The 13,120-nt window shown below is 50.8% G+C and overlaps 2 protein-coding genes across 2 annotated transcripts in view; one reads left to right on the plus strand and one right to left on the minus strand.

Annotated features, from left to right (window-relative positions):
- ATG9A (autophagy related 9A) overlaps positions 1 to 6,949 on the minus strand; it is a 188,155-nt gene extending 181,206 nt beyond the window's left edge. The window contains exon 1 of the mRNA XM_078679150.1: positions 6,814 to 6,949. The gene's annotated coding sequence lies outside the window, so the exon portion shown is untranslated. The remainder of the gene's footprint in view (positions 1 to 6,813) is intronic.
- A 270-nt stretch (positions 6,950 to 7,219) lies between these two features.
- The window catches only part of ANKZF1 (ankyrin repeat and zinc finger peptidyl tRNA hydrolase 1), a 145,058-nt gene continuing 139,157 nt past the window's right edge, over positions 7,220 to 13,120 (plus strand). Inside the window, exon 1 of the mRNA XM_078679153.1 lies at positions 7,220 to 7,528. Coding sequence (XP_078535279.1) covers positions 7,508 to 7,528 — 21 coding nt within the window. The 5' untranslated portion in view covers positions 7,220 to 7,507. The remainder of the gene's footprint in view (positions 7,529 to 13,120) is intronic.

Consider the following 13,120-nt stretch of genomic DNA (forward strand, 5'->3'; position numbering starts at 1 on the left):
CCGGCAGTATGCCCCAATGCACTGAAGCTTTCCTACACTCGCAGACAGGGGTTCGAACCTGCACCCTCCGTACGCACGCCAAGCGGACGCTGAAATTATCGGCGCCAGCCTCTCACATCTCTACCTCTCCGTCGCAAAACCAGGGAGCCTGACCAAGTACGGAGGAGCTCTTAAATCTGCCCCTTCCCCTGAAAGCATTATAAACCAGCAAATGCTGGGCAGGCCTACCGGAAGGTGCTTCGGGGAGAGGGGGGCAGCCACTCACCCCACTTGCAGTTCCCTCAGACGGCTTGAAACTCAGCACGAGTGAAGATGGCGGGACGGACAAACGGCGTGTCCCACGAGGCAGTGGCCACGCGTGCTCGGAGTGAGGAGAAAGAGTGTCCCGACGTGTTCGACGCAACGTCCGGAGCGGCAAAGAGGCCACCACAACGGCCAGAGGAGGAGATATACCCTCTCCCTGCCAGCCCCGGACGTGCGTCATAGTTCCGCCCACCTCCACCGGGCAACCTGCCCTGAGGGGTGGCAACCATTAGCTGGGGGTCGGGGGCAGCCCTACGTGACTAAGGGCCCGCCCTCCTGATGGCCACCGGGTGGCCTCGGGCAGGCGCAGGGATGGGGGTCAGTGTACCTCGCCACTGACCCTCCCATCCAGCTCTAGACAGACCCACCCACCGCAGCCCCCACCCAACTAGACTCACCCACCGCAGGACACAGCTCTCCCACCCATCTACAGACCCACCCACCGCAGGACACAGCCCTGCCACCCATCTCCAGACCCACCCACCACAGAACACAGCTCTCCCACCCATCTACAGACCCACCCACCGCAGAACACAGCCCTTCAATCTATCACTAGATCCACCCTCCTTTGAACACAACTCACCCACCCAAGTCCAGATCCACCCACGGCAGAACACAGCCCTCCCGCCCATCTCCAGACCCACCCACCACAGAACACAACCCTCCATCTACCTCCAGACCCACCCACCGCAGGACACAGCTCTCCCACCCAAGTCCAGATCCACCCACGGCAGAACACAGCCCTCCCGCCCATCTCCAGACCCACCCACCACAGAACACAACCCTCCATCTACCTCCAGAACCACCCACCGCAGGACACAGCTCTCCCACCCAAGTCCAGATCCACCCACGGCAGAACACAGCTCTCCCACCCATCTCCAGACCCACCCACCACAGAACACAGCTCTCCCACCCATCTCCAGACCCACCCACCACAGAACACAGCTCTCCCACCCATCTCCAGACCCACCAACCACAGAACACAGCTCTCCCACCCTTCTCCAGACCCACCCACGGCAGGACACAGCTCTCCCACCCAAGTCCAGATCCACCCACAGCAGGACACAGCCCTGCCACCCATCTCCAGACCCACCCACCGCAGAACACAGCTCTCCCACCCATCTCCAGACGCACCCACCGCAGAACACAGCTGTCCCACCCATCTCCAGACCTACCCACCGCATAATACAGCTCTCCCACCCATCTCCAGACCCACCCACCGCAGAACACAGCCCTCCCACCCAAGTCCAGATCCACCCACGGCAGAACACAGCTCTCCCACCCATATCCAGACCCACCCACCGCAGAACACAGCTCTCCCACCCAAGTCCAGATCCACCCACGGCAGAACACAGCTCTCCCACCCATCTCCAGACCCACCCACCGCAGAACACAGCCCTCCCACCCAAGTCCAGATCCACCCACGGCAGAACACAGCTCTCCCACCCATCTCCAGACCCACCCACCGCAGAACACAGCTCTCCCACCCATCTCCAAACCCACCCACCACAGAACACAGCTCTCCCACCCATATCCAGACCCACCCACGGCAGAACACAGCTCTCCCACCCAAGTCCAGATCCACCCACGGCAGAACACAGCTCTCCCACTCATCTCCAGACCCACCCACCACAGAACACAGCTCTCCCACCCATCTCCAGACCCACCCACCACAGAACACAGCCCTCCCACCCTTCTCCATACCCACCCACCACAGAACACAGCTCTCCCACCCATCTCCAGACCCACCCACCGCAGAACACAGCTCTCCCACCCATCTCCAGACCCACCCACCACAGAACACAGCTCTCCCACCCATCTCCAGACCCACCCACCGCAGAACACAGCTCTCCCACCCATCTCCAGACCCACCCACCACAGAACACAGCTCTCCCGCCCAAGTCCAGATCCACCCACCACAGAACACAACCCTCCATCTACCTCCAGACCCACCCACCGCAGAACACAGCTCTCCCACCCATCTCCAAACCCACCCACCGCAGAACACAGCTCTCCCACCCATCTCCAGACCCACCCACCGCAGAACACAGCTCTCCCACCCATCTCCAGACCCACCCACCACAGAACACAGCTCTCCCACCCATCTCCATACCCACCCACCACAGAACACAGCTCTCCCACCCATCTCCAGACCCACCCACCGCAGAACACAGCTCTCCCACCCATCTCCAGACCCACCCACCGCAGAACACAGCCCTCCCACCCATCTCCATACCCACCCACCACAGAACACAGCTCTCCCACCCATCTCCAGACCCACCCACCGCATAATACAGCTCTCCCACCCATCTCCAGACCCACCCACGGCAGAACACAGCCCTCCCACCCAAGTTCAGATCCACCCAACGCAGAACACAGCCCTCCCACCCATCTCCAGACCCACCCACCACAGAACACAGCCCTCCCACCCATCTCCAGACCCACCCACCACAGAACACAGCCCTCCCACCCAAGTTCAGATCCACCCAACGCAGAACACAGCCCTCCCACCCATCTCCAGACCCACCCACCACAGAACACAGCCCTCCCACCCATCTCCAGACCCACCCACCACAGAACACAGCCCTCCCACCCAAGTTCAGATCCACCCAACGCAGAACACAGTTCTCCCACCCATCTCCAGACCCACCCACAGCGGGACACAGCACTCCCACCCATATCCAGACCCACTCACCGCAGAACACAGCCCTCCCACCCATCTCCAGACCCACCCACCACAGAACACAGCTCTCCCACCCATCTCCAGACCCACCCACCACAGAACACAGCCCTCCCACCCATCTCCAGACCCACCCACCACAGAACACAGCTCTCCCACCCATCTCCAGACTCACCCACCACAGAACACAGCTCTCCCACCCATCTCCAGACCCACCCACCACAGAACACAGCTCTCCCGCCCACGTCCAGATCCACCCACCACAGAACACAACCCTCCCACCCATCTTCAGACCCACCCACCGCAGAACACAGCCCTCCCACCCATCTCCAGACCCACCCACCACAGAACACAGCTCTCCCGCCCAAGTCCAGATCCACCCACCACAGAACACAGCTCTCCCACCCATCTCCAGACCCACCCACCGCAGAACACAGCCCTCCCACCCAAGTCCAGATCCACCCACCACAGAACACAGCCCTCCCACCCATCTCCAGACCCACCCACCGCAGAACACAGCCCTCCCACCCATCTCCAGACCCACCCACCGCAGAACACAGCCCTCCCACCCATATCCAGATCCACCCACCACAGAACACAGCTCTCCCACCCATCTCCAGACCTACCCACCGCAGAACACAGCCCCCACCCATCTCCAGACCCACCCACCACAGAACACAGCTCTCCCACCCATCTCCAGACCCACCCACCACAGAACACAGCTCTCCCGCCCAAGTCCAGATCCACCCACCACAGAACACAACCCTCCCACCCATCTCCAGACCCACCCACCGCAGAACACAGCCCTCCCACCCATCTCCAGACCCACCCACCACAGAACACAGCTCTCCCGCCCAAGTCCAGATCCACCCACCACAGAACACAGCCCTCCCACCCATCTCCAGACCCACCCACCGCAGAACACAGCCCTCCCACCCATCTCCAGACCCACCCACCGCAGAACACAGCTCTCCCACCCTTCTCCAGACCCACCCACCACAGAACACAGCTCTCCCACCCTTCTCCAGACCCACCCACCACAGAACACAGCTCTCCCACCCATCTCCAGACCCACCCACCGCAGAACACAGCCCTCCCACCCTTCTCCATACCCACCCACCACAGAACACAGCTCTCCCACCCATCTCCAGACCCACCCACCGCAGAACACAGCTCTCCCACCCATCTCCAGACCCACCCACCGCAGAATACAGCTCTCCCACCCATCTCCATACCCACCAACCGCAGAACACAGCCCTCCCACCCTTCTCCATACCCACCCACCACAGAACACAGCTCTCCCACCCAAGTCCAGACCCACCCACCGCAGAACACAGCTCTCCCACCCATCTCCAGACCCACCCACCGCAGAATACAGCTCTCCCACCCATCTCCATACCCACCAACCGCAGAACACAGCCCTCCCATCCTTCTCCATACCCACCCACCACAGAACACAGCTCTCCCACCCAAGTCCAGACCCACCCACCGCAGAACACAGCTCTCCCACCCATCTCCAGACCCACCCACCGCAGAACACAGCTCTCCCACCCATCTCCAGACCCACCCACCGCAGAATACAGCTCTCCCACCCATCTCCATACCCACCAACCGCAGAACACAGCCCTCCCACCCAAGTCCAGATCCACCCACGGCAGAACACAGATCTCCCACCCTTCTCCAGACCCAACCACCGCAGAACACAGCCCTCCCACCCAAGTCCAGATCCACCCACGGCAGAACACAGCTCTCCCACCCATCTCCAAACCCACCCACCGCAGAACACAGCTCTCCCACCCAAGTCCAGATCCACCCACCACAGAACACAGCCCTCCCACCCATCTCCAGACCCACCCACCGCAGAACACCAGCCTGCGGCCCATCTCAGTATTAAGAGACCTAAACAATCCTGCAATTGTACAAAGGGATAACTGAAAAGCATTCTAAAATATAAACCCTGAAACTAGACAGACTGGTTTCCACCCACTTAGGGGAATGACATTCAAAAAGTTTGTTAGGTGGTTACTCCGTCACAGAACTGACAAAGCATTCACAAACAATTTTAACAATATTGTTCACCATAAGCTTGTGATGTGTATACAAAAATATTCTCAACAGATGTTTGTTATTGCAGGGTCCATATACAAGGCTGATGTGTGTGTAGATGGCTTTAGTATGTTCATCTCGATACAAGATCAATAAAGGTGGATAATGTGTGTTTATAAACCAAACGATCCCTTTGGGCTTCAAAATGGCAGTTTGCTCAGAAGAAAATCTAGTGATTCTCAATCTACCTCGGTCCATATTCAATCTTAGTTTTGGAAACGTGATCAGAGCATTTTCTTTGCCCAGACGAATTCATAAATGAACTTATCAACAGATTTAGAAAAATGTGTATGTAACCACGGTAACGACTTAGTGATTAAGTAATTAATGAAAGGATTTAATTTTGGTTGATGTTATATGGCTCCACCAGAAAAGCTATTTAGAAGACCTTTTTTGATTAATTTTAGAGATGGTCTCCGGTATTCTAGCTGGATTAATGTCTGCATTATAAGATGTACTGCTCATGAAGGATACACCCAAATAGTGTAATAGACCTCTCCACCATCTGTGGCGGCAATCATAGTTTACAGTACAATATACCTTTTCTGGCATACACTGTATTTAATTCTGGTTGAATTTTTAACCCATGACAAGGGAGCAGTCTTTAATACCGCTAAGTGTAGCCTCACATAAAGCAATCTCTCACATCGAGCAAATACTATTGTGAAACAGCAAGTTTATAGGAGTTGGTGACAATCTTGATGTCTAGGAACTGTTTTTGTAGTTCTGAAAGCTTTAATGAGTGGTTTCAACATAATTTTCAAAAGTAAAGGGGACAAGGTGTATGCACCCTTATCAAGTTCCTTGTCACAACCGGAAATGCTCTGAAACTAGCTTGATAGTCTTAATAAACCACTTAGGAATCTGGGAGAGAGTCATAGCACTCCCAAAAAAGTCACCAAGATCAGCATTATCCAGCACTGCATCATCGAATTAAGAATTTCTAGTTAAGCTGACAACGTTCAGGAAGAATAAATGTACACAAGTAATCATGTACACCTGTATATTCATTGTTTATATTGGACCTTCTGTTTTGTGGAGCCTCAGAGATGCCACTGACCTTCAGCAGGGACCCAGTGTCACTGAGGCCTTCATCCACACAGCCTGATGATTCAACAATATTGTGTCTAGTTATTCCCAACCCTTCAAACGCCACATGTGAAGAAAATGCCATTGGATACGCCAGACCCATGCAACAGTATAGATCCCAATGTATATGTTCAGACTTGTACCTTACTGGGTAAAGTATTAACGCCTCACATGTGGCAAATTAAGAGCTCTGTGGCCAGAGCAGTGAGCATTCACACACTGTCCCAGGCCCAGTGCTACACATTCTCCTTCTTACAAGTGATCCCAACTTGCCCCATCTATCCTAGTGGCTCAGAGCACAGGGGGCACCTGTAAACTGAAGACTGCATTCTGGGAGTTGTAGTTTCACTTTCACTTTTAGATGCATGGGCCTCACGGTTCCAATACAGAGAGTTAGACATCCAGGACAGCTGGGGACCAGCTGCCAGGACTGTGCCAAGGCTCTGCCTGCCAGGACTCTGCCTGGCACCTGCCTCAGCAGTGCCCTGAAGGGCACTCTCAAAGCTGCCGCCTGTCACTGGCTGCCGCCCTGGCCGGGCACAGGCTGCCTGACTACCGTCAATGCTATTGGGTAAGAAGAGGTGGCACTTTCAAACGGGTGCCAGTCCTGCCACCCGCCCCGCCCAGCCCCTTACCGAGCAGCCCGGCTCCTGGGTCTGCCACCGCCCCGCCGTCCGCTGCCAGTCTCTGTCAGTCCCGCTGACTGACAACCGCTCTGACCAACCGGTGCAGGGGCGCGGCCGCTGCTACCTTCCAGGAGCCTCGCTGAGAGGGTGGGGTCTTCCTGGGGGCGGGGCTTCGGTTTGTTGTGGTCTGGGCATGTAGAGCCTTGTTTGACAGCAGCATGCGGAAGTGACGTCACTCCGGAAGGGAAAGGCAGCACAGGGCACGAACGTGCTCATTAGCGGACATCTTAAAGCCAGGCAGTTCTTTTGCATGAACGCTGTGCCTGGTTGTAAGGAGACAGCAGCACTTCGTAACCACCAATCAAACGTAGAAAGAGTACGTGACGCATGCGCAGTGGTAGGCGGGGACAATCGCGGCGGCCATCTTGAAACATGCTCGAGGAACCCAGTCCAGTACCGCGTGGACCACGGCGGAGCCTCCGGTGAGCAGGAGAGTGGGAACGCTGAGCCGTTATTGGCCACTCCTATCCAGGCGAGGTCACCGTAAGTGATAGCCCGAAAACGAGGTCCCATTTCTGACTCCGTTAAACTTCCGGGGTGAACGCGAAAGAGGACTGCCTGGAGCAGAGAGTGCCAGGAGTGAGTGGCAGCAGCTGGTGCCGGTGGGCAGCACGGGGCAGAGGTGTGCGGGCGCTCTGTGTGGATGGAAAAGGACAGATACAGGGTGAGATGCAGCCTGGGGACCTTTGGGATGGAGGGTATTTCACCCCCAGATTGTTGTCTGGGGAGGAGCCTGGGGGGCAGCATCATTCCCCAGATGTACATGTTTGAAACTGACTTGAAACAGTAGGAGAGTGAGGGAAGACAGGGGATGCCATGCTGCTGTTTCTGATGGCTAGGCTGAATCTTGTGATCACTCATGTATGTGTGCGTGTCTGTGTGTATATATATATATGATTACGCTAAATTTAGTATTTAGTCCTTGCCTACTCTACTAAATTCAGCACAGAAGGTCTTTTATTTGCCTACTGAAAGTGGTTGAGGGGAGTAATCACTTCAAAATTATACTTACACTTTAGTCATGTTTAAAAGACCACAGACTCCAAATTCCAGTTTATGGATTTTATTATAAGGCCAAAATAATTGGCTATTAACACATCTGAGAATCAGCGAATAGAAGTACCTACCAATATAATTAATTCGGCACGGAAGGCATAATGTAATGAACTCCAAAATCAAAATGCAACACCGAATTGAAGCTGAGTCCAAATAATTTTTAATTAGGAAGGAAAGTATAAGTTATCTCTCCCCACATACTCTCATTGAGGATCCTGCCTATTTTCCCTAAATCATTTCCCAAAGGAGTCAGCACATGTAGACTTCCTAAGAAGTACTCCCGTCCAATGGGTCAGATAGCTCAAGGCTACGGAGCTCGCTCTTAAGATGCTCCTTCTCCTCCGAAAATGTAGAAGTCTAATTTTCTGTCCCTGCACATCATACAAAAAGACAATCTTCTCCCTACACTATGTCATCTAAAACTTTGCATTTTGCCCCTGGTTGTATTTTTCCACAATAGCTCCTGTTCTTTGACCTTGATGCTTAGAGCAGCCAGACACAAGAGGTATCCTCCCTTTCTTGCCTTCCAGTCATCTTCAAAGACATTCCGGGTATCTCCTTAAATCTAAGATTAACAAGGTTAAATTCTTGCACCTGCAGTGGGATGAGAACATACTGTTTGGCCCCTCAAAAAGGATTCATTTAATTAATTTTTGAGGGACCAAAAAGAATATCAACAACAACCTACGATGTTGGGCCTAAAATACAGACAACTTAAATGACACACAGTTACATTTATATGAATATAATGTCATCTGCACATTATACATACAGAAATTATAGTGTCTCTAATGCATGTAAATCCTGCTTAAGGCTACACATTACATTTCAATGCTTAGGATGTTGAATAAATGCATTTGATAAACATAATACACTGGAAACGATAAAAATACATGTGAGTATGTTTGAACCATGAGTATAATGCACCCATACAATTTAGTGTGCTGTTTGCGCTCTATCATAAATATATATATATATATATATATATATATATATATATACATATATACATGCATATGTATGTATATATATATATATATATATATATATACATGTATGTATGTATGTGCGTTTAGTGTCAGTTTTTTTGAATGCCTCATCAGGATTAATAATCATGATATAAATATGTGTGTGACAACTGTATGCATTGAAGTCCACATATTAACACTAATTGAATAACTGAGCACAACTCTGACCCATGGCGTTATACGCTAGATGGAAGAATGTAACCCCACAGTCTCTGAACTACACAATATGGAATCCTGGACTCCAGCCACGTCTTCCCCATGTGACCAAATTGTGGGATCATCACACACTAATGAGTATCCCAAACCCAACTTCTACTCCTAGCACAGTCAGATTTTCTGAGTATTACCCTATTCACAACAAATATTTTTTGTTTGTTTGTTAGACCCCCACCTACTCCTGTAGTGGTATGGTTCATCATCAGGTTTTCTCCTGGTCCCTAAAGACCAGAAGGGTCTAACTATATTCCACGGAGCTCTTCTTTAAATATAAATATCAGACAGGGTCTTTTTAAAAAAAATAAAAATACCTTGGACCACCAATGTCTCCCTTTATTAGGAGTTGTTCAGATATGATTAAAAACCACTGCAAAAGCAATCAGCACCCTCTATGCATTCAATTCATTACATAAACCTCACAGTAAAAAGAAAGAAAAACCATCATGATCTAATTGAGGCCATGTACAGATGACAAACGATACATTTGATGTTTCAATAAGGTGAGAGGGAGAAATTTCTGCTGTGACCTTCCAATATCCTGGCTAGTTTGCTTATCAACTGGACTCTAAGCCCTGAAGAAGTCTAAGTTAAGAGATGAAACGCGTTGGCTACTGTACATTTTTAGTAAAAAAGCAAGAATATATAGATAAAGGAAATTCTGAAGGAAAATGGAAAAGGAGTCTGTGCTCTACATAATAATTTTGCTTCTCTGTGAGGGTTATATAATTAATTGAATGCATGGTGGGTGCTGATCACCTTTTACAATTGTCTGTGTGGAACTTTGTTCTTGTACGGGAAGTTAGGAGGCTGGTTTCCCAGATCGATGCACCAGCTGAGTATCCATACTTTATTAATAGTGATAGGTGTGATTTGACTGTCTCAGCCTTATTTTTGTAAATCACTCAATGATTAACAAGCATTGGAAATGCAATAGGTCTCGCAGTTGTTGGAGTTGGAGCTATTGGCTTTGTAAATGGCAATGTTCTTTTTTTACTTATGTGTTAAGGAGTATGTATGTACATATTTCATATGTGGTGTGTTGTGCAATTATGTGGGTTGGATTTGATTAGTTAGTTGTGTAACCGTGGCGTAGAATTGTGTAGAGTGGATTTGTGTATCTGAATTATGTGGCATGGTGTGTTGTGGAATTATGTGTATAGTAATGACATGTTATTGAGTGTAGTGGGATTGTGTGTTTTGCAGTGTAATTTTGTGGAATAGTATTTTGTGTTGTGGAGTGGAATGAAGTGTTCTGGAGTAAAAGGATTTGGTGTGCTGTTGAGGGCTGCCTTCCACAACACAAAAACGCCAACAAATAATATATGTTTAAAATGACATAATACATGATGTAAACGGCCAACATTATTATACTTGGTAAAAAATATGGGCTCCTCACCTTAATAAAACAAAGAAATCTGTACTGTGTTTTTTTCTGTAGAAATTTGTACAATTGACGTTACTTGACTTGCACATTTAGCAGTAGCTCCCTGCATAAACAAGTTTCACTGGTCCACACGAGTAGCTTATCCGGTGTCTGATTTCATTTGTCCTCTGGGATTTTTTAGCCCCCCACCCCCCTCATCTCATTAAAAAAGAAAATCAGTCCAATAATGCTCATTAATTACTTTAGACTCGAGCTACTCAAATTGGAATTACGTGATTTTATTGGGCTGTTGTGTTATCGCATTATTATTGATTTGCCATATTTACCAAATAATCCATAATCTGGTGAATAAACTGCATATTTTAACAAAACACAAATTTGGTCTATAAAAACGGGGCAATATGTGTAGCTAGCCTCGAGGTGGAAATCCTTTTGCAAAAGTTGACTGGTCGAGCTTCTGTTGCTCATTGCTGTATTTAGGTGTTAGACTGGTACTAAGGTGAAACCATTACCCAGACAGAGTAAACGTGCAAAATAAACAACACAAGGAAGTAATAATAGCACAAAAAGTGCAGCCTTGCACCTCATAATTTGAATTTTCTTACCACATAATGTAGTTACTCATGCCGCATAATTTGGTCCTCCCCTGCTGCATGATTCCAGAGGCCCTGGCAGGGTATGCTCAGACGTGAGTCCCTTGCTCACTTTGCCACTGGAGTCAAGCAAGCCGGGCTGAAGACGGCTGGAATCTCAGAAACCGGTCCTAGGAAGCTTGTTTCCGGTCCAGGGAAGACATGGCTTGGCAGTTCGGGCTGGACTGTTCCCATGAGGCACCGGGTCAGACTGATTTGCATATAGCCATGTCTGAACTGGGGTGGCAGAGTGGGCTAAAGAACGGTGATGGATTAAACCCAGATCTTTTGACTGGGTGTGAGTGTTTGATTGATTCAGATGCTCCGTCCATCACCACCCCCTTTTGGACCGCTTTTGGCCGCCATAAGTGTGGCAGGGTATGCTCAGACGTGAGTCCCTTGTTCACTTTGCCACTGGATTCAAGCAAGCCAGGCTGAAGACGGCTGTAATGCCAGAAACCGGTCCTCGGAAGCTTGTTTCCGGTCCAGGGAAGGCATGGCTTGGTAGTTCGGTCTGGACTGTTCCCATGAGGCACAGGGTCAGACTGATTTGCATATGGCCATGTCTGACCTGGGGTGGCAGAGTGGGCTAAAGGACGGTGATGGATTAAACCCAGATCTTTTGACTGAGTTTGAGTGTTTGATTGGTTCAGATGCTCCGTCCATTACCACCCCCTTGTGTACCGCTTTTGGCCGCCATAAGTGTGGCAGGGTATGCTCAGACGTGAGTCCCTTGCTCACTTTGCCACTGGATTCAAGCAAGCCTGGCTGAAGACGGCTGAAATGCCAGAAACCGGTCCTCGGAAGCTTGTTTCCGGTCCAGGGAAGGCATGGCTTGGCAGGTCGGGCTGGACTGTTCCCATGAAGCACAGGGTCAGACTGATTTGCATATGGCCATGTCTGAACCGGGGTGGCAGAGTGGGCTAAAGAACGGTGATGGATTAAACCCAGATCTGTTGACTGGGTGTGAGTGTTTGATTGGTTCAGATGCTCCGTCCATCACCACGCCCTTTTGTACCGCTTAGTCCACGGACAGCAGCAATGTGAGGGCTCTGGAGAGATGGACAGTGCCTCCAAAAGAGACATATACTGTTAAAGAGGGTGGCAGTCAGGTGAGCGAGGGCCCTTGTTAGAGGCGAAGCACCCGCCAATGTGGACGAGGCCAAACTAAAGACCAACTTAAAGAGGGACACAGCCTGCTAAAGATGGATGCAGTCTGAGAATGAGGGCAGTGGCTGCTAGAAATGTGGACCCTGCTACAGAGGGACAGGGCAAGCTTGCGATAAACAGACACAATAGTCTGTTAACAAGGGGCAGTGGAGATGTGCCGACCCAGGGCTGGACATCCTCAACCCCCAGTACAAACATCCTGCCAGCAGGGCTCTTGGTCTCATTAGCCCAACACATAGAGCCTGTCCTGGTGGGAGGGGTGACGAGAGGGGTAGGTGCAGCTTCTAAAGGTGTGCAGGCAGATTGGGCAGAGCAGAGAGAGAAACAACAGAACCAGGAGGAGAGAAGCAAAGTCTGTACCTGAGAGCATGAGGGAAGCATAGTCTGTACCTGTGAGCATGAGGGAAGCATAGACTGTACCTGAGAGCACGAAGGGAGCACTGTCTCAACCCAAGGATAAGAGGGCAGCAACGATGGTACCTGAGGGGAAAAAGGGGGGGGGGGGATTTAACCTGTACCTAAGGGCAAAGGGGAATGTCAACCTGCACCTCAGAGTTAGAGGTGCAACAGAGACTACTTGAGAACACGAGGGGAGCCCAGCTCGCACATAGGGAGTACAGGGGGGCAGGGAGATAGCCTTACCAGAGGGGACGAGAGAGAAGAGTAAGTCAGTCTAGGGTTGGGGGCGTAAGAGGAGAGCACACCCTGCATAGAAGCTATCTATGGGCACGAGCGAGCACATCCTTAGCGAGTGCTCTGATTTACCCGTT

Source organism: Lissotriton helveticus, chromosome 3_1, assembly GCF_964261635.1.
Source record: "Lissotriton helveticus chromosome 3_1, aLisHel1.1, whole genome shotgun sequence".
Classification (NCBI taxonomy): Eukaryota; Metazoa; Chordata; class Amphibia; order Caudata; family Salamandridae; genus Lissotriton; species Lissotriton helveticus.